We start from the raw sequence: 22,394 nt of genomic DNA on the forward strand, positions 1-22,394 counted from the left end.
ATATGAAGGTTTAAACAATGTCAAGGGCATAAAAGACTTTTCAAGTAAAAATATGACTTTTGTGATAACTAGAGCAAAGTAAAATGATTTGAGTGTAACAAAAGAAAGAAAAGTGACTTTTGTGTAATGAACACAAAGTTAAATAATTTTTATGTAACAAAAAAAAATGACTTTTGGGTAACAAACACAAAAGTTCAATGACCATGCATAAAATTATCTCCATTTTCAGCGTAGGCACTAGCGCTAGACTAGGAGGGGGAAAGGGGGCAAATCACAAGAGCATGTAGGTTTGGATCTCTGAGGCTTCAATTCAAGTTTCTCGTTTATCGTTGACAGCTGCCTCCACACATAATGCATCTCATAATTAAACGAAAGGCAATTGAATACAAGACTATTATCTTGGATATAACTCAGTTATCGACACCTCATTTTGTGATGAACGGGACATTCTTGAATTGTATTCTTGAATAAGTGAATTCTCCGGGTTACCAACATTGTGCATAGAGTATGCAGGCCCTGAAGGCACTGGAAGGCTCAGAGAGAGGCTACTGAGCATGAGAACTACTGCAGCCATAGTTGGTCTATCTGCAGCATTTTCTTGAACACACAATAAAGCTATGTGGATGCATCTCGTTATATCACGAACTATTCCTGAGCTTCCCCTCAATATGGGGTCTATCAAATTTGAAGATGTTCCTTCACGCCAGTTTGTCCAAGCCTGTGACATTACGATTCAAGAGTTTAACTTCCATATACTAGCAGTGTAAAAGAGCTTTATGCATGAAGATGGTCTAAACTAGTTTGGCATTGAGGTTTAGTTGATTAATTAACTTGGTTACGTACATAGCTCAGAAGGTCTTCCACAGATTCTCCATTTCTGAAACGAGTGTTTCTTTGGCCACTTAAAATTTCTAGGACTAGTACTCCAAAGCTAAAAACATCTGATTTGACTGAAAATTGTCCGTGCATTGCGTACTCTGGTGCCATATATCCACTGCAAAAGAGAAACATCGATTAAAAGACTTTTCTAGCATACGGCACCATAATTGTAGGGACGATTAAAATTCTAGTTGGACGAATTGAGGTGCGGAAAAGAAAAAACAAAATTGAGGGGAACCATTTAGAAAGCAATTATAATGACAAATTAAAGTTCATCTTAAAATTCTATTAACATTTCGACGAATGATTTTTTTTTTTTTTTTTGCGAAGTCTCGAGGTTTTTGTTCTTGCTAGCTAAATGGTTAAAGAATCCTTCCCAGTGATGTGAAAAACAACAGTCTATGTCTAATGAGAGATGTAACACTTACTAGGTCCCAACGATTCTGCTTGTGTTGCCTTGAGTTTCATCCAATGTGAATAGCCTTGCCATGCCAAAGTCTGAGATTTTAGGATTCATATCTGCATCTAGTAGAACGTTACTAGCTTTGAGATCACGATGAATGATACGAAGTCTAGAATCCTCATGAAGATAAAGAATTCCCTTAGCAATGCCTCCTATGATTTTGTATCGCTTTTCCCAATCCAGTTGCCTACGTTTAACCGAATCTGCTTTCTCATTGGACGAACATTAAACGAAGAACATAAATTATTGATGCTCAAGCTCCATATTTTATGAAAAGTATAACTTCCATATATTGACAGAGTAGAAGAATTAGACTATCAGGAAAACTAAAACTTAATTCATACCAAATAAAAAATGGTCAAGGCTTGCATTAGGAACAAATTCATAGACAAGAAGTCTCTCTGTTCCATCTAGACAAAATCCTCGCAGCCTAACCAAATTCCTGTGTTGAAGCCTGGCAACCAGCAGCACCTCGTTTTTGAATTCTAGATCACCTTGGCCTGAACCTACTGACAATCTTTTTACCGCTACTTCTTGTCCATTTGGAAGCTTACCCTGAAACATATCAGAACAAATTAAAAAACAGTATTCTTGCTCCAACTAGGTTGTTATGCAAAAAGGACTTAACTTATTTACATTGAGAGTGTAAAAAAATTTTACACAATAAAAGTTAAACTCTTGCAACAATAAGCAAGCTAAACAACCTTGTACACAGGACCAAATCCGCCTTGTCCCAACTTATTTGCATTTGAGAAGTTATCTGTTGCTGCTTGAATTGCAGAAAAATCATATTGCAAGGATTCTGCAGTAGTAGTATCATCCCCATGTATGCCTTCACCAATGTAGTAGTAGTAGGCATACAACAAATTAGTGAAACATGGTCTTAGAAATTTCAATTTTCCTTAATCATTGTCAGTTAATAAACTACGCTTACTCTCAATTGGGTTCAGCAGGTGCTTCCTCTTTTGCCTCTTCCTCAAGATGACAAAAGTACAAACAATAAGAATAACAACCGTGACAGTGGGCACAACAGTAATGATGACAGTTCGAGCAGTTACTACAAAAACACGCCTCAAATTAGTGTGCCGGTAGCCGTTAATTACCATAACTCCCTCGTTTAATAGAGAATAACACCTTTTTAAATTTGAAAACAATTTAAATTGAACTTCCCATTTTAACAAACTTTTATTGTCACACAAATATTACGGTATATTTAATATTACAACTTGTGGCTTCTTTAAGCTTACAAGTTGCAAAAGTCTTTCTTTCGTGCCCGGAACGTAGGGACTTTTTTTGTCTTTCATCAAAATTCCCAAAACCCAGATTAGTTTGATAGCCCCCAGCCCGAGTCCCTGGCCGGCTCACCCGACAATCCCTCCCTCCCTCTGATTCTCTCCGCCATCCTTCTCTCCCGTCCCCCACTTTCTCTCTTCTCCTTCTCTCAATACACAGATTTGAGAAGCTGTACAAAGTTAAGGAACATTTCTTCACAGATCGCCTTCTACCCAAATGCCCCAACATTTTTCTACATTTCGCTCCTAGAGATATATACCATTTCTTCATTCTCCAATTCAAAAAGCAATTTGGGTTCTACAGCTTCTGTCACAGCTTTAAAAAGTCAAGTCTCTTTCGACAAGGAAATGGATAGACTGAGATAATGAGGGAACAATGATGGACAGATGGCTTCAGTCACAGCTTCAAAAAAGAAAAGAAAAAATGAAGAAATGTTATTTGGCTCTTCCCCATTTTCTTATTGTCTTCATTTCCTAAAGTTCTTACTTTGATAGGTGACACATTGTCTCATTTTGATATTCATGGTCTCTATTCAATTATAATTAATGCCGGATCGAGAATCATCCATATATTTGCTCCCAATAGATTTAGCAATCCCATAATTCTAGGAGGAATTCCAATGACTTTTTTGGGGGGTTCACTTTTCTTCGATTTAGTAAAGAAATAATGTGAGGTAATATGCTAGTATAACTGTTTGACCTAAAAGATATTGAACCATTTTTTGGTTAAATCAATTAAAGAAGATAAAGAGGTAAATCTCAGTCAAGTATAATAAACTCTACAATGAGAAACCTGAGGGATGAACAAGGTAAATAGTACTTATTGATCTTGTGGAACAGAAGGATTAAGCGTCTCAAAATGATCACCAAGAATGTAGAATAAATATTACAATAGAAGCTCTTAGTCGAATAATCCCCCTTACAAGGTTTTTTCCTCACTATATATAAGGGACAGCCTCCTTCTGAACCCTAAAAGACATATCATAGGGAATATTTGAAAATATATTCCTAATGCCCCCTGTTAGGCCTACACTATTGCAAAAGTCATACGTCATTTGTCCGTTGTCGGTCGTCGTCGTCTTTCACCGGACGTCGTGCTATGAAGATCTCATCTTTTGTCGTATTTGTCAGTAGCCTTGGTCGTCCAAATTTGGACCCATACAGTTAGTCTCTCCGCTTGTCGAGGTTGCGACTTGGTGCATCCTTGATAAGCGGACACCGCCCACTCCTGTGGAGAAATTTGGTTTCACGAAGCGTCATGGCTTGACCAACAATGAAAGGTTAGCGTGCTCAACAATACCCTGGGTGGTGTATCTTATCAGGAAATGATGTCACTTCCACGTGCGTCATCATTATGTGTGTTTTCGAGACATGGGCTGAGGGCTTGTCGCTTCGATTTCAGTGCCATTCTGCAGCCTTCCGCTTCGATTCTGGCGCCACCCAATCCTATAAATAGGTGGAGGGTTTGTTTTTTCAGAAACTCTTTGCCATTTCGTCTCTGGTTATTCTTTCGCATCCCTCCCGTGTTTGCTCCAACGATTTATCTGCTTCCTCTTCTTCCATTCTTCGTTCTTAGCTTTTTCTGTTATTTTAACACATTTTCCGCCATAGAGATGCCTAGAACACATCACATCAATCTCGTGAGGGGGTTTCTAACACCATCCCGTTGTCCATGGCGCTCCCCTGGTGGTGAGGACATGACGGTGGAGGAAGGGGACAACTTTCCCACCGTGGAAGAGTTATTGCCAAGACACCCTATGTCTCGAAGAGACTTTCTTAAGGATCCTCCTCCTACTCCTGCCCCCGTACTCTCTGAAACTGAGCAAGTCCATATCGATGCTCTCCGTGCAAAATACAACATTCCCGCTCATATTGAGATGGTTCCAGTGGGAAGGGACTTCGTGGAAGTCCATAGGCCTGTGTACTGTGCTTTTTATGAGTACCCATTCGTGATTGGTCATTCCTTCCCCCTTCTCCCGTTAGCGGAAGAATTCTGTCGATTCTATCAGGTTTACCTGACACAACTTTCCCCATATATGCTCAAAATACTCCTGTTGTTGACAAAATATGCGTAGTTGGAGGGGTGCGAGGTTACCGTTCACCACCTTCTACACTTGTTTTCTCCCAGCTTTCATAGGGGTACTATGGTACATCTGAGGTACCGTGGGACAAAAGGGCTGGTGGTCGGAACCGATGACTGGGAAAGTCACAAATTTTGGCATAAGTACTTCTTCGTTAGAACTGAGCATATCGTGTCTGACCCCGCTAGATTCCTAGAGCGGTGGAACGAGAATCGTAAGTGTCGCCACTTGTTAACTATTTCTTTTCTTCTTCATTCACCTTAGTGTTTATTTATTTCTCGTTTGCACCTATGGGGTGCCCACCTCACCCTATTGCGGGTATAATGGATTGGGTAGCCCGTCTGCTTTCCCATGCAGTGGAGACTAGAGACTGGCCCGCTTTCGTGAAGCGCTATGGGCTGAAAGTTTCATTTGGTAAGTATCTTCCTCTGTATCTCTCTTCGACTATATATCGTCGTCTATTGATACGACTCTTTATGATGGCAGGTCGCAGAGCTTCTAGGCGGAGGGCCCCAGACCCTGCATTTCGTCAAGTTGTCGCCTTCGCACGAATGCAATTCACTTTGGATAAGTCCGCTCGAGAGGGTCGTGCTCAGTTGGTACAGGCGAGGGAAACCTCTTGGGATATGGTCGTGAGGGAAGAGACCTCTTACTTACCGATCCATCACCTTGGATGAGTCCTCTAATGGGGACAAATCGTTACTGAGAAAAAGGGAAAGGGTGGAGCTTGGGAAGGGCGTGGCCATTGAAACTGGTAAGAGTAGGATAGGTGTGTCGCAGACGGCACCTGTGCTCACGTTTATGGCCGACGCCATCTTGGCAGAGAGGTCTCCCTAAACAAAAGGGGTTTACCAACGAGGTGGTTCTGTGCGCTCCGCTGAGGGTGGCGCATCGTCTAACGTCGGAGGGGGCCTACGCGTCGAGGGCGAAGGCTAGGGCTTAGATGTCGACCCGGGGGATGTTCATGAGTTTTTGGAGCGTCACACTCACGTAGAGGTCAGAGTGGAGGGTTCTGATCGACATAATAGTTGTCCTTGGGGACTATAACTTGTTGTCGGACTGTGATAAGGTGGTGTCTGCTTTAGCTCCTTTATGTGCTACCCATGAGAATGAGGCGCTTAGAGCGATGAGCGATATGGAGTTGTCTAGGAGCGTCTCTGGCATGGCCTTGCGGGTAGATATCTTTCTTTTCATTTCGTCATTGGGTTTGTGTTATTGATTTTAGCCTGTCCCTTTTTTTTAACTTTACTTTTTGTGCCAGACCTTTACCATGGAGATCAAGCGCGAGCGCCGGGAAAGGAAGAGGACGTCCATTTAAGGAAAAATGTCTTCTAAATATCAAGAATATCACACCAAGCATCATGCGATGGCCAACATCTACAATCAGGATCCTGACTTCCAACTGTTCCGCGAAGAGCTCAAGTAGAGGGAGGATCAATTGGCGCATAAGGTCTAGGAGTTTGAGGGAACGAGACGAGGACTTTATGAAGGCAATCACCTATAACAATGAGCTCGAGGCATCCCTTAAAATGAAGGAAGATGAGCTTGAGCTGAGTAAGACGGTAACGGGTGAGAATGCTGACCTCCAAGCAAAGGTGGCCAATTTAACTGCCGAACTGGATACGAAGACAGCGAAGATCAATGAGCTTAGAGGTGAGCTGGGCATCGGTGCCGATAGATTGGCGACTGTTGTCTCTGAGGCAGCGGTTTTGGATGATGCCCTTTGTGTTTGTAGGTCAGAGCCGACCAAGGAGTAGGAGGTATCCGCACTTAAGATAGCGGGGGAGGGGAGCATATTCAAGGGTTGGAGGCGAAACTATCCGCATTGAACAAGCAAATGGATTCTTTAAAAGCAGAGGACGTAAGATGACAGTCGCAACCTTATACATCTTATGCTCCAACTGATCCCGTCGTGCCTCGATGTCTATATGAGTTGTGGGTTCACGCCGAGGCTCAACTCGATGTGTACAAGGCTCTTCATGTTGATGGGAGGGCGTCTGAAGCGGAGCTTCGGATGTACATGCCAAGGCTCGTGCAGCTCGTGAGGCATGCGGGTATGATCCTCTTATGCCTGACGGAGATGATATCAATTCTGATGATGCAAACAAACTCGCCTCCGAATCTTGGTATGAAGACGTGTATGCCACCGGGAATGATGTGTAGTATTTGTTTTGTACTTACTTTTTGCTTTGCGATTTTTGTAAGAGCGTCTTTGAGCCCTTTGTAAAGACAAATATTTATAACATATTTGTTGTGGATGGAGGTCGTTTTGGTCGTACATTTCTGAGTCGTTTTTCTTTCTTTGATTGATATTTTTTATGACTTCTGCTGTAGTTACGTCGCTTCGACGCTTTGTTGAATTGCTAAACTTATTGTATTGAGTTTAGTTGAACCCTTTTCGTTGGCAACGACCTTAGCCGTAGGGATATTGCTTTCGAGTTGGCGCCGAAGTAGTATAGCGTCGTAGTTCGAGTGATGTCGAACTTGTTTTTTATCGATGGCCTTAGCCATTGGGATGTTACTTTCGAGCTGGTGCCGAAGTAAGATCTCGTCATGGTTCGAATGATGTCGAACTCGTTTTTTGTCGATGGCCTTAACCATTGGGATATTACTTTCGAGCTGGCACCAAAGTAATATCCCGTCGTAGTTCGAGTGATGTCTAACTCGTTTTTTGTCAATGACATTGGCCATTGGGATGTTACTTTTGAGCTGGCATCGAAGTAATATCTCGTCGTAGTTCGAGTGATGTCGAACTCATTTTACGTCGATGGCCTTAGCCATTAGGATATTACTTTCAAGCTGGCGCCGAAGGAATATCTCGTCGTAGTTTGAATTATGTCGAACTCGTTTTATGTCGATGGCCTTAGCCATTGGGATGTTACTTTCGAGCTGGCGCCGAAGTAATATACCATCGTAGTTCGAGTGATGTCGAACTCATTTTACGTAGATGGCCTTAGCCATTGGGATGTTACTTTCGAGCTAGCGTTGAAGTAATATCCCGTCGTAGTTCGAGTGATGTCAAACTCGTTTTACGTCGATGGCCTTGGCCATTGGGATGTTACTTTCGAGCTGGCGCTGAAGTAAGATCCCATCGTGAGGGTGGCGTTCTATTTTATTTGTTGGAGTGTCGTGGATGCCAGTTTCATTCATACATTGGAGATGTGTGTTGCTTTCGTATACATAATGGAGTGATTTTATTCATATGTCGGATATACATGTCGACTTCGTACATATAATGGAGATTATACCTAGTCCCTTCATTGTTCGGCCTAGAGATGTAATTGGTAGGCGGGGCAATGAACAATACTTCGAACCTCAGAGATGTCCCCCTCGTCGCCTCATTAAAAACCTCCCCGAGAAAACCCGATTGGGACAAAACCCGGGAGAGGGAAAAAGAGTACGACTCGAGCGGTGTCTTCTTTCAGAAGTGGAAGTACTTGAGATGGGCCGTGGTCGTCCAGATTTGAACCCATACAATAACCTTATTGTTCGACCAACATGGAATTTAAAATCTGAAAGACAGGAGAGGTTAGAAATAGAAGTGACTAACAATTCCGTAAAGATCTCACTTACCTGTTGGTGGTGGAGATGGTGGCAGTGGCGGTGGCGATTGCCATAAGGGTGACGGTGGCGGTGGCCATAAGGGTGGTGGAGCTTCAGTTGGTAGCTTGTTGGAAAAAGGGTTTACTTGAAATATAAAATTGCAGCTGGGCATCAAAACGGTAGCAGCCCGCTTTCCATAACATGGACAGCTAGGTAAACTTTCATAACCAGTTCTTAAACAGTTGAAGCATTCTTCGGCTGATAAATCCGCAGTACACTGTACAAGTGCATGTATAGTCTGAAAATCAGGTCCACGAGTACTATTTCTAGCAAACTTGCGTTTACCTCCTGCTGAAGCTTTACTTTGTAAACTTTCCAACAAGGTTCTTAGATCTTCTTGCATAAACACGTCGGGGCTCGAGACATTTGCCGTGTTAAATATAAAAACCAAAGGGTTATTTGACACGGTGCCTATGATGGACTCATTTGAATATCGTAGCGTACAGTCATCATAATAACCAAAGCCCGCTTTCTTGTAAGGACATACCTCTAAAATCTTAAGAGTAGCATTAGTTATACAATTTCGGCATGTTTGTGATTCCACATCTCCTCTGCATTGCGCGACGACACTAACCTTGTCAGGGTTTTGGCCTATGGAAGTGTTATAGAACCCATAACTATCCATATTCCGTGAAAGAGTGGACAGGAGTGTGTTAAGGTTAGTGTCGTATGCACCATTTGGGGAGAACTCAGTCTTATTATCTAATCTGCACATGCATAAGATCTGAAACTAGGCTGTGCTATGCTGAGCTCGAAAAAGAAGTAAAACTGGAATATTAGAATAACCAGCCATTCCAAGAAACTCATAGCTGTCTGCCCAATCTACGCAAAGCTTAATTAGCGTTTCAGAGACAGTATGAGGATTATATTGAATCTGATATTTCAGTTTTTGAAGTCTTCACAACTTTTTGTTATTGAAAGATTGACTCTGACTTTTCAGCTTATGAGTCAGTGGACAATATGAAAGGATTAAAAGCATTGAAAAGGATGGGAGTGGATACTAATTAAGGAGAAGATATATTATTGGCAGTTGCTTTATAGGCTTTGAAACTTTCAAAAAGTAATTCAATATAACGTGTTTTTGTGGAAGCTCTTCTCCCATTTCCAAAAAATGTGGGGACCTTTCCGTTCTTTCGTTGAATGACTGAATCTATTACCACATCGAACTCTCTTTTATCTGTGACAGGATTTCAAACTTACAAACTTTTCTAAAGTTTGAAATTTTATTTCCTTATATTACAGGAGTGTTTATTATTTACTACTTCCTCCGTTCCATTTTAATCCTCACTTCAGATAATAAAAAAACAATTGTCTCAAAATTATAGTAACTTCAGGAATTCAATACTAAATATGTTATTCATTTCCAACTATATGCTTAATATTAAAGAAATAGTAGTCCCTTTTTATTTTATTTTATCATGTAGCAATTTGGAATCACAGTGAGCTCAAGAATGTGGAAAGAAAATGGGGCACAAGAAGTAACATTGGGGTAAGAGTTTGCTTGGTAAGTGCTAGACCTAACTGTCAGTTGAGAATTATGCAGAGTTGATGCCTGGGCTAGGGGTCTCAAGTCGAGAGCTTAGCGAGAGAAGTAAAATATAGAGGCTTTGAAGCTTATGCGTTCAAGATTTTAATCTTTTTAATTTACTTGGTTCTAAATTAATAGTTTTTATATATAATAAATTTCTTAAGACAAATATAAGATTTGAAACCAAATTTGTGGTTAAATCTATGAACCGAATGCCCGTTTCGCCCCTGTTTAGAGGCCTTAAAGTAAGAAGTGAACCACCAGGTAAGTGACACATTAAAACTCCCTGATTTTTTTTGCTCTGCATCTGCAATCTGCTCCCACTCCTATCTTTTGCTTTCCCTGTTTTTTAAAGGGCACATCTTTCTCCAATTCTCACATACAAGCACACTGAAAGAATGCACACCACTTGTTCGACATAACGCTTGAGTAACGTATCTGTCTTTCCGGAGTTGCACCGACTTTTGGCATGCTAAGGAGAAAGCGTAGGGGTGATGTGGTTAGATTTCCAAGTGTTGTGACGTAGCACAAGTATTTTTTAGAGGAAAAAAAAAAGATTACCTGCAACTGGGATAAGCAGTCTTTTGGGTTTGAATCATTTGCTATGCTTGAGAAGGATCATCTCATGGCTGAACTGAATACACTGTTGAATACACTTGTTAAATTGAATTGTCTATGTACCACTCTTACTCTGAATTTCGTCCACCAGAGGGAGTACTATATACTAACTAAGGGGTCATTTAGTTCAATTTTATATTAGTATAATTATCTTTCAAACCAAAATAAAAGTAATATTACTTATGAATCAAGTTAAATCCTTGTGCGAAACACAAAATCATCAATTGTTCAATCTCAATTCTAAACTAATAGGAGTTGGAACAAATAAAAAAGTAAATAAGAAAACTTAGAGAAAAGGCTATTATGTCCAAGGATGTTAACGAGGATATAACTCAGTTATCGACGCCTCATTCCGTGATGAAGAAATGGATTTACTTTTGGCTGGTTCTCTAGAATCTGACATTCTTGAATTGTATTCTTGAACAAGGGAAGTCTCTGGGCTAATATCGTTGTGCATATAATATGCAGGCCCTGAAGGAACTGGAAGACTCAAAGAGAGGCTACTGAGCATGAGAACTACTGCAGCCATAGTTGGTCTATTTGCCACATTTTCTTGAACGCACAATAAAGCAATGTGGATACATCTCACTATGTCACGAACTAGTCCTGTGCTTCCCCTCAGCATTGGGTCTATAAAATTTGTAGTTGTTCCTTCGCGCCAGTTCGACCAAGCCTGCAGTTATAATTCAATTCTCAGAATAAGACGAATCATATATCATACTGCCTCCGGTCATAAGAGTATTCACAACCCTTAAGAAAAACACTAAACAGCCCTACTCATAAGAGTATTTGTATTGAAAAAAATATAAGAGTCTTTGTCTAAATTAAATCTTTATGTTTCTCTTAAACGTCTCACTTAATTAGCGTTCAACTTCTTTGAAAAAGAAAAAGTACTTTGGAATAAATTTACTTTACCAAAAGACTATATTTGGGAGGTAGAGAGAGTAACATATATTTCATATAACGCATGTAGCAGGTCCTGACTAGTTTAGGGTTGATGAAAACTTATTGGACCTGGTTACTTACATAGCTCAAAAGGTCTTCCACGGATTCTCCATTTCTAAAAGAAGTGTTTCTTTGGCCACTTAAAATTTCTAGGACTAGTACTCCAAAGCTGAAAACATCTGATTTGACTGAGAATTGTCCGTGCATCGCATATTCTGGTGCCATATATCCACTGGAAAACAAAAACAAGAGTTACATGACATTCGGCAACTTAGATATGATTCAGCTGTTAAAGTTTTTTTTTTTTTTTTGGGTACAAATATATGTTTCACTTCACATGAACAGACTGAGGTAAAAAGGCCAAAAAATCAATTCTGAAGTTTATTGTCTAGAAACAGTGCGATCAGCCACTCAATAAGATGTCAAAACTGGGAACTCCTTGATGTTAAAATTCAGACCACATGTAAAGGCTAATAAAGAACTGAAACATTTTTTAATGAACTTAGGAAGACGCAGTAAAACGTTGTGCTGCAATTTACTGCAACAACAACAACAACAACTCAGTAAAATTCCACTACTGGGGTATGAGAGGGTAGTGTGTATGCAGACCTTACTCCTACCCCGAAGGAGTAGAGAGGCTGTTTCCGAAAGACCCTCAGCTCAAGAGAATAAAAAGACAAAAGGAGACAATATTAGTTTCACCACAGAAATCATAGAAAAAATAGAAACAACATGAAATATGCAAAGCAAAAGCGATGGCTAGTAAATTGGTCCCGCACTGAAAAGCGAAATAGTAAGACACAACATTGTCACTAGCTATCTTAGACAAAAACGCTACCAGACTAGGCTCACAAAGGTAGAAAGTAAGGCAAGACTCAACTACCTCCTAACTTGTAATCCTAATACTCGATCGCCACATCTTCCTATCAAGTGTCATGTCCTCGAATATCTGAAGCCTCGTCATATCCTGCCTGATCACCTCTTCCCAATACTTCTTAGGTCACCCTCTACCTCTTCTCGTGCCCTCCACAACCAGCCGCTCACACCTCCTTACCGGAGCATCTGGGCTTCTCCTCTGAACATGACCGAACCATTTGAGCCTCACTTCCCGCATCTTGTCATTAATGGGAGTCACGTGCACCTTTTCCCTATCATCATTCCTAATCTTATTCATCTTAGTGTGCCCGCACATCCACCTCAACATCCTCATTTCTTCTACTTTCATCTTTTGGATATGTGAGTTCTTAACAGGCCAACATTCAGCCGCATACATCATGGCCGATCTAACCACTGCTTTATAGAACTTACCTTTGAGTATCGGTGGCACTCTCTTGTCACACATGGCTCTAGATGTTAACCTTCACTTCATCCGTCCTACCCCAATACGGTGTGCAGATTGGGTATTTATGGTCTCCTGATGTCTGCTTTCTTTTTTCTGCCTTTCCTTAGTGAAAATGTATTTCACTGCAATGTGAAAACTCTTAGACCATTGATCTATTCTTGGCTGAACAAACTACAAGTTTGATAAGTTAAGACCTACACCTTATATTTTGCTGCCAAGAGATCATATGTAATTAACCTCTCTGAACAAGGAGAATTCATATGCTGATAAGAAAAAGGAAAAAGTTTGTTCTGGATAAGAAAAAATTTGTTCAAGACAAGATCAAGATTGTGCCTATTCATTCCCAGAACTGACTCTGGAAATAAATTTCATTTTCATCATCAGACAGTGCACCTTTGTTAATGACCAAATTGACAATAACTTTAGGTATATGACCATTCACCTCGAATAATTCAAATTCTAGACACAAACAAAGTCCTATTTCAACAAAATTGAGGTAACCAGTCCTGAAGAGATTACAATGACATGTTGAAAATTCAAGTCACATTTCAAGGGAAGATTTGCTTATGTCTCGATGCAGCTTTTATTCTTGTTAAATGTTTAAGAATTCTTCCCAGGCCCCGGCGATATGAAAAATAACAGTCGATCTAGTGAGAGTTATAAAACTTACTAGGTCCCAACAATTCTGCTTGTGCTGCCTTGAGTTTCATCCAGTGTAAATAGCCTTGCCATGCCAAAGTCTGAGATTTTAGGATTCATTTCAGCATCTAGTAGAACATTACTAGCTTTGAGATCACGATGAATGATTCGAAGTCTGGAATCCTCATGAAGATAAAGAATTCCCCTAGCAATGCCTCCTATGATTCTGGATCGCCTTTCCCGATCCAATTGCCTACGTTTAACCGAATCTGCTTTCTCATTGGACAAACAAAATAAATACTAATAAGCTTCATAATCTATAAAAAGTTTTAACTTCTATATACTGGCAGTGTAAAAGATTAGGGCAACTAAAGGATTTAAAGTTAAGCAGTACAAACCAAATAAAAAGTGGTCAAGGCTTGCATTGGGAACAAATTCGTAGACAAGAAGTCTCTCTATTCCATCAAGGCAAAATCCCAACAACCTAACCAAATTCCTGTGTTGAAGCCTGGCGACCAACAAGACCTCGTTTTTGAATTCTAGATCACCTTGGCCTGAGTCTGCAGACAATCTTTTCACTGCTACTTCTTGTCCATTTGGAAGCTTACCCTGAAGCAGACGAGCACAAATTGAAAGAATGATTTAATTATATACACTTAAAGAATTTTTACGCTATAAAACTTAAACTCATGCAACAATAAGTAAATTTAATATAATCACCTTGTACACAGGACCAAATCCGCCTTGTCCCAACTTATTAACATCTGAGAAGTTATTTGTTGCTGCTCTAATTGTAGAAAAATCATATTGCAGGGATTCTGCAGTACTAATATCATCCACATGTATACCTTCACCAACGTAGTAGTAATAGCACAGAACAAATTAGCGAAACATGGTCTTAATTAAATTCAACATTCCAAAATCATTGAAGGTTAATAAGCCACGCTTACTCTCTCTTTTGTTCACCAGCTTCCTCTTTCGTCTCTTCATCAAGATGACAGGAATACAAACAACAAAAATAACAACTGTGACAGTGGGCACAACAATAATGATGACAGTTCGTGCGGTTTTATCATCCTTCCCTAAAAAAATGCTTCAAGTTAGTCTTAGGTTAGCAAATACTTTTTCATGTAAAAGCATGATCAAATGCATTTGTTTAGCAATATCCAAAGTTCGAGATCACAAAATCCAATATGTAAAAATGTTAAAAGTGTAAGGAGAAAATTATAGCTGTCGACTTAACTTATAAACACAAAATTTCCTTTTTAAAACAAAAGATCTTATAATTTCAAAACCTCAATAAAGATAAAAAGATAATACCTCTTATTCTTAGATTTTTTTTCTCTTGTATATTCAAGAAAATTTGCAACACTGATTATTCTTATTTTCTACTGTTCTTTTCAATTCTCCGTAATGTTAACAAGAATAGCAATTTGAATTGAAGTATATATAGATATGTTATTTAGACAAAATATTTTATAATGACCTAATTACAAGCACCATAGGGTATATGAGTAAAATTATGGTCAACAATTCAGTTAATCCGGTTAATTATGTTATAAATATATTATATTATGGATGTTCATTTAGTAATCCGTTGTAAATGAGCTTCCTGAAGAAGCTTATCCATATGGGAATCCGCCGTAAATATGTTTATCTATTTAGTACTCTATTGAAAATAAGCTTCCTGAAGAAGCTTATCACTTCGGTACCCGGTTATGAATAAACATTACTCCCGGTAGAAGATTATCCATACCGGGTACAACGAGTTTATCCTTTCAGTACTCCGTTATGGATAATCGTTACCCATAGTAGAAGATTACCCATATTTGGTATAGTAGCAGCTTACACAACAGCTTGTAGTAGCAGCTTACACAGCAGTTTGCAGTAGCAGCTTGCAGTAGCAACTTACACAACAGCTTGCATTAGCAGCTTACACAACAGCTTCCTTTTTTCTATAAATAGAAGAGATTTCAGTTCATTATGTACATCAGTTTGAATTCGAATAATATATCAGTTTCTCTCTATACTTGTCTTTACTTGACAGTCTTTATTTTATAACACGTTATCAGCACGAGACTCTGCCATCTCGAGCAAATACTTTGAAAGTATTAGAGAATATGGATAATCCTCATATTATGTTTGGATCAAAGACAAATCATGAAGATATTTGTGTTATTGATAGTGGAACAACTTATGCCATATTCAAGGATCAGAAATACTTTTCTTATTTGCATAAGGAAAAAGCAAATTTATTAACAATTTCTGGTAATATAAGTTTGATTGAAAGCTCTGGAAGAGCCATTATATTTCTGTCTAAGGGAACAAAACTTATTATAGACAATGTATCGTTCTCCTCCACGTCCCGAAGAAACTTGTTGAGTTTTATAGATATCCGCCGAAATGGGTATCATGTTGAGACAATAGATGAAATGAACAGGGAATATCTTTGTATTACAAAGAATATTTCTGACCAGAAATGCATTGTAGAAAAGTTACCAACTTTATTTTCTGGCTTATACTATTCAAAGATTAGTACAGTTGAAGCACACTCTATCGTAAACCAGAAGTTTACTGATTCAAATACTTTTATGCTTTGGCATGGCCGTTTGGGCCATCCTGGATCAATAATGATGAGACGAATTACTGAAAATTCGAGTGGGCATCCATTAAAGAACCTGAAGATTCCTACAAATGACGAATTTTCTTGTGATGCTTGTTATCAAGACAAAATGATCACTAGACCATCACCAATGAAGGTTGTCATTGAATCCTCTGCCTTTTTAGAGCGTATACGTGGGGATATGTGTGGACCTATTCACCCACCAAGTGGGTTGTTTAGATATTTTATGGTCCTAATAGATGCATTTTCAAGATGGTCTCATGTGTGCCTACTATCATCTCACAACCTGGCGTTTGCAAAGCTATTAGCCCAAATAATTCGATTAAGGGCACAATTCCCAAATTATCCTATAAAGGCTATTCGCCTTGATAATGCTGGAGAATTCTCATCTCAAGCTTTTGATGATTATTGTCTATCAGTTGGGATAAAAATTGAACATCCTGTAGCTTTTGTTCATACTCAAAATGGCCTTGCAGAGTCATTTATTAAACGCCTGCAATTGATAGCAAGACCACTACTTATGAAAATAACATTGCCTACTACTGTTTGGGGCCATGCTATCTTGCATGCAGCATCACTTATCCGTCTCAGACCGATACATTATAATAAATATTCTCCGTCACAATTAGTTTTTGGTCATGAACCAAATATTGCCTATCTACGAATTTTCGGATGTGCTGTATATGTACCAGTAGCACCACCACATCGCAAGATGGGACCACAGAGAAGGATAGGAATATATGTTGGGTTTGAATCACCCTCTATTATTCGCTATAGAGGAACCATTGACAGGAGATTTATTTACTGCTCGATTTGCAGATTGTCGGTTTGATGAAACAAATTTTCTACAATTAGGGAGAGAGAAAAAGGAAATCAAAAGAGAAATTGTGTGGAAAGTTTCATCATTATCTCACTTTGATCCCCGTACCCCTATATGTAATCAGGAGGTCCAGAAGATCATCCATTTACAAAATATAGCAAATCAAATGGCATACGCATTTACTGATTTGAAAAGAATAACTAAATCACATATCCAGCAGAGAATATGCCTATCCGAATTGATGTCCCAATAGGACCATCTACTAGCATGAGAGCTAATGAACCTAAAGCACGCCTGAAGCGTGGTAGGCCTTTGGGTTCTAAGGATCGAAATCCTCGAAAAAGAAAATCGACAAATGATCAAAACGAAACTATGAAGGGATTCCCTGAAGAGACCCAAAATCTGATTAGTTCTGAGATTCCTGAAGAAATCAATGAACCCGAAGCTCATGTGAGTGAAGAACTTTTAATAAGTTCAACCGGTGATGTGATTAATTTAAATCGATCTGAAAGTGGTGGATAATATTTTTGTATATAATGTTGCACTTAATATTATGCAAGATAGTGAGGATCTTGAACCTCGATCTGTCGAAGAATATCGACAAAGATCTGATTGGCCAAAATGCAAGAGGCAATTCAATCGGAATTAAAGTCACTTGCTAAAAGAGAGGTCTTTGGACCAGTAGTCCAAACACCTGCTAGTATAAAACCAGTTGGTCATAAATGGGTTTTTGTGCCAAAAAGGAATGATAAAAGTGAAGTTGAAAGATACAAAGCTCGCCTTGTTGCACAAGGATTCTCACAACGACTTGGAGTCGATTTTGATGAAACATATTCACCTGTTATGGATGCCATAACATTTCGATATCTCATCAGTTTAGCACTGCATGAAAAGCTTGAAATACATTATGTAGTTTCAGCTTATCTGTACGGTTCACTTGATAGTGAAATTTATATGAAAATCCCTGAAGGATTTAAAATGCCTGAAGCGAATTTAAAATCTCAGGAAATTTATTCAATTAGATTACAAAGATCTTTATACGGTTTAAAGCAATCTGGGCGCATATGGTATAATCGCCTTAGTGAATATTTATTGAAAGAAGGTTACATAAATGATGTTATTTGTCCATGTATTTTTATAAAGAAAATGGCATCATAATTTGTTATACTTGTTGTTTATGTTGATGACATAAATCTTGTTGGAACTCTAGAAGAGCTCCAAAAGGCAATTGAATATCTTAAGAAAGAATTTGAGATGAAAGATCTTGGAAAGACAAAACTTTGTTTTGGTCTGCAAATTGAACATTTAGTAGACGGGATCTTTATCCATCAATCTGCCTATACAGAAAGGATCTTAAAACGCTTTTACATGGACAAAGCGCACCCATTGAGTACACCAATGGTTATTCGATCACTTGAAGTAAATAAGGATTTGTTTCGACCTCCAAAAGAGGACGAGGAACTCCTTGGTCCCGAAGTACCCTATCTCAGTGCAATTGGTGCACTAATGTATCTTGCTAATGCTACAAGGCCTGACATAGCATTTTCTGTTAATTTACTAGCAAGATATAGTTCTTCTCCTACACGGAGACATTGGAACGGGATTAAGCATATATTGCGATATTTAAAGGGAACTCTTGATATGAGTTTGTTTTATGCTAACAAAGATAGTGCAGACCTTGTTGGTTATGCAGATGCAGGTTATTTATCTGATCCCCATAAAGCTCGATCTCAAACCGGCTACGTATTTACATATGGAGGTACTATCATATCATGGCGCTCCACAAAGCAATCTATTGTTGCTACTTCTTCAAATCACGCTGAGATAATAGCTATTCATGAAGCAAGTAGGGAATGCGTATGGTTGAGATCAATAATTCATTTTATTCGAGAAAAATGTGGTTTGGAATGTGAGAAAAGATCCACAATTTTATACGAAGACAATGTTGCATACATAGCCCAATTGAATGGAGGATTTATAAAAGGAGATAGAACAAAGCGCATTTCACCAAAATTATTCTACACACACGATCTTCAGAAAAGTGGTGACATTAATGTGCAACAAATCCGTTCAAATGATAATCCAGCAGATTTATTCACTAAATCTTTGCCAACTTCAACTTTTGAGAAGATGGTATACAAGATTGGAGTGCGGAGACTCAAATATTTAAAACAAGGTTTTCATCAAGGGGAGTAAAATACGCGATGCACTCTTTTTTCCTTACTAAGGTTTTTTTTCCCATGAGGTTTTCCTTATAAGGTTTTTAATGAGGCACATAGCAATGCGTATTACTAAATATGTGTACTCTTTTTCCTTCCCTAGGATTTTTTCCCACGTGGTTTTTCCTAGTAAGGTTTTAATGAGGCACATTATATTTTAATGAACATCCAAGGGGGAGTGTTATAAATATATTATATTATGGATATTCATTTAGTACTCCGTTGTAAATAAGCTTCCTGAAGAAGCTTATCCATATGGGAATCCGCCGTAAATATATTTATCTATTTAGTATTCTATTGAAAATAAGTACCTAGTTATGAATAAACATTACTCCCGGTAGAAGATTATCCATACCAGGTACAATGAGTTTATCCTTTCAATACTCCGTTATGGATAATCATTACCCATAGTAGAAGATTATCCATATCTGGTATAGTAGCAGCTTACACAGCAGCTTCCTTTCTTCTGTAAATAGAAGAGATTTCAGTTCATTATGTACATCAATTTGAATTCGAATAATATATCAGTTTCTCTCTATACTTGTCTTTACTTTACCGTCTTTATTTTATAACAAATTATAGATAGATATGCACCTTACATCTGAACTTTTGTCGACTTGCAGTATTCTAGAACAATTTTTACGCTCTCAAATCACAGATAATTGGGATCAATATCTTGGAAAAACAAGTCACTTAAACTACTAGAACGTGTTAAAATACACTTATGGTATAAACGTTCTTTACACAGTTAAATTGAATCTCAGCCACTCCTCTTGGAGAACAGCTATGGGGGATCTGGATCTTCTTTGCAATTGAGGCCGCTCAGGCCAAAATAAGAGGCTAGACTTAGCGTATCCCCAGAAGCTGAATACAAAGATGAAGTGGCTAACAATTCCATAAAGATTTCAAATACCTGGTTGTGGCAGTGGCGGTGAAGCTGGTGGTGGCAGTGGCAACGAGGCAGGTGGTGGCGATGGCGGAGCTTCAGCAAATGACTCGTTGAAGAAAGAGTAAGGTTCATACCGAATAATGCAGCTGGGCATCAAATAGTAGTTTCCCCGCTTTGCATAACACTCACAACTAGGTAGAGTTTGATAGCCAGTGGTCAAACAATTGAAGCAATCGTCAGCGGATAAATCGGCTGTGCACTGTACAAGTACATATATCCTCGCAAAATCAGGGGCATTAGTAATATTAGCAGCAAACTTACGCTTCCCACCCTCTGAAGCTCGACTTCGTAAATTTTCCAACACGGGTGTCAAATATCGGTTAAAGAACAATTGCGGGTTCGAGAAATTTTGGTTGTAATAATAAATTTTCTGTGGGTCTGTTGAGACTGTGCCTATGAAGGACTCATTCGAATATCTTATCAGACACTTATCATAAATACCAAAGGCGGATTTCTTTTGAGGACATAGCTCTAAAATCAAGCGAGTTGCATTTTTTATACAGTCACGGCATGTTTGTAAATCGACATCTCCTCTACACTGCGCGATGACACTAACCTTGTCTGGATCTTGGCCTATGGAAGTATTATAAAACCCATCACTATCTATGTTACGTGAAAGAGAGGAGAGGACTGTGTTAAGGTTTGTGCCATATGCACCATTCGGAGAGTACTCTGTCTCATTACCTTCACATGGCGATTGAAAAGCGAAATTAGGCTGTGCTATGCTGAGGTAGAAAAGGTAGTAAAAGTGGAATATTAGAATGATCCCCAGCCATGTCAAGAAACTCATATCTGTCTTTCCCATCCACATCTACTCAAAAGCTAGCTAAACGTGGTATAAATAGAATGGCTGTGCTCATTTTGTTAGGAAGATTCAATCTGATTTTTCAGTCTTTGAAGTCTTCACAACTTTTTGGTATTGGATTCTGACTTTTCTGCATTTGAAGTCGATGGAAAATAAAGGAGAGTTATTGAGAGGTGCTTTCTAGGCTTTGAAACTTTTGAATAATCGAAAATTTTCAAAAAGGAATTTAAAATTACGCGTTTTTGTGGAGGCTCTTACTTCAGTTCCACAAAATGTAGGGACCTTTCACTTCTTTCACTACATTTATTACACATCCAACTTTCTTTCATCTATCGCCATGAAGGACCATGTCCTCCAACGGGTCAAATGATTTTGTGGGTTTAGTTTTATGACCCTGTCACTTTTCTTACATAGAAAATTTACTTTTACATACATAAGATATGTATCTCTTTTACACATAAGCTAAATATGTGTTCCCTATATTACAGGGGTGCATAGATCTTTCAAATCTCTTAAATAGGATAGCGTGTTTAAAATGCAAGAAACTTTATGTTAATAACTGGTAGTATATCTTATTAACCGATATGTAATCATTTCCGATTTAAGAGGTTTTAGGACTGAATTGTCCTGCCATTGGAGTGTCCAGTTCAAGTATTACACTGTAACCAACTGATCAGCGCATAGAATCCCTTTTTGGCCCAATGGTTCGAAGCCTTAGTTAATTTCGGAAAAAGGCCAAAAATGTCCGTGAACGATTAGAAATAGAATAATTTTATCTTCCATTTATACCCCTCCAAACTAATGGAGTACCATGTCAACAAAAGTCAGATTTAAAGTATTATATTCGTGCTGAGATGGAACTCCAGCTGGAAAAACCCTCCCCACTAATCTACTTTTATTTTAATACTAGAACTAGAAGGGCTATATTTTTATTGACCCAATTGCAAAACTAATAAGTATCCTAATAGTACCATTTCTCGCAGAAGGAAATTCAATTAATAAAAACTATCCAACAGCAAACTTGTTAGTTTGATGCTTATTTAGACACCTGTATAAGAACTTATTCTAATATCTGCTCCTTTGTTAAATAACTGAAATAGTTTCAAAGTGCGGAATTTTATATTTCTATATTGTAGAAGAGCAAGACTTTCCACGTCTGTTTGGAATCTTTTTAAAGAAGACTTCAGTCATTTCTCATCAACTATATACATGCCCTTTTATGCTCTTTCCAGATATACGTATATGTTTTTTGCTACTTCCACATGTATGCTTTTCTTTCTCTTTCAACATATTCCTTAGCAAAGCACACACAAGAAAAGGCATCAGGGAAACGATCCATCACAAGACCAATTCGAAATCAGGTAAAAAATCCTTTTTGAAGTTCAGATTTGAGTTTAATTCAAAGTTATTTTGCTCGATTATTGCTCTGTATCAGCTTTGCTCCTTAGTTTCTAGCTTTTAATCCATGCTTTTTGGTTTTGACATTTGTTGGCCTGTGATTGTGTTTGTACCTGTGATTTGTGTTGAATTTTCCCGGTTTCTCTCTCAAATCTCTTGAACTTTCAGGTAAATTTCTTAGTCTTTAATA

At 38.6% G+C, this 22,394-nt stretch overlaps 1 protein-coding gene across 1 annotated transcript; it reads right to left on the minus strand.

The window, feature by feature from the left end:
- Positions 1 to 284: 284 nt before the first annotated feature.
- On the minus strand, positions 285 to 21,082 carry LOC107818247 (uncharacterized). Its single transcript, XM_075248120.1, is given in 16 exon segments — positions 285 to 718; positions 844 to 994; positions 1,308 to 1,545; positions 1,687 to 1,897; positions 2,047 to 2,174; positions 2,277 to 2,399; positions 8,289 to 9,023; positions 9,026 to 9,140; positions 9,440 to 9,495; positions 10,786 to 11,137; positions 11,491 to 11,641; positions 13,422 to 13,659; positions 13,789 to 13,999; positions 14,111 to 14,238; positions 14,341 to 14,472; positions 19,966 to 21,082. Coding segments are annotated over 16 exon segments (4,140 nt in total). The 5' UTR covers positions 20,813 to 21,082; the 3' UTR covers positions 285 to 394.
- Between the last annotated feature and the right edge of the window lie 1,312 nt (positions 21,083 to 22,394).

The sequence above is a fragment of the Nicotiana tabacum genome, chromosome 3, assembly GCF_000715075.1.
Source record: "Nicotiana tabacum cultivar K326 chromosome 3, ASM71507v2, whole genome shotgun sequence".
NCBI classification, from domain to species: Eukaryota; Viridiplantae; Streptophyta; class Magnoliopsida; order Solanales; family Solanaceae; genus Nicotiana; species Nicotiana tabacum.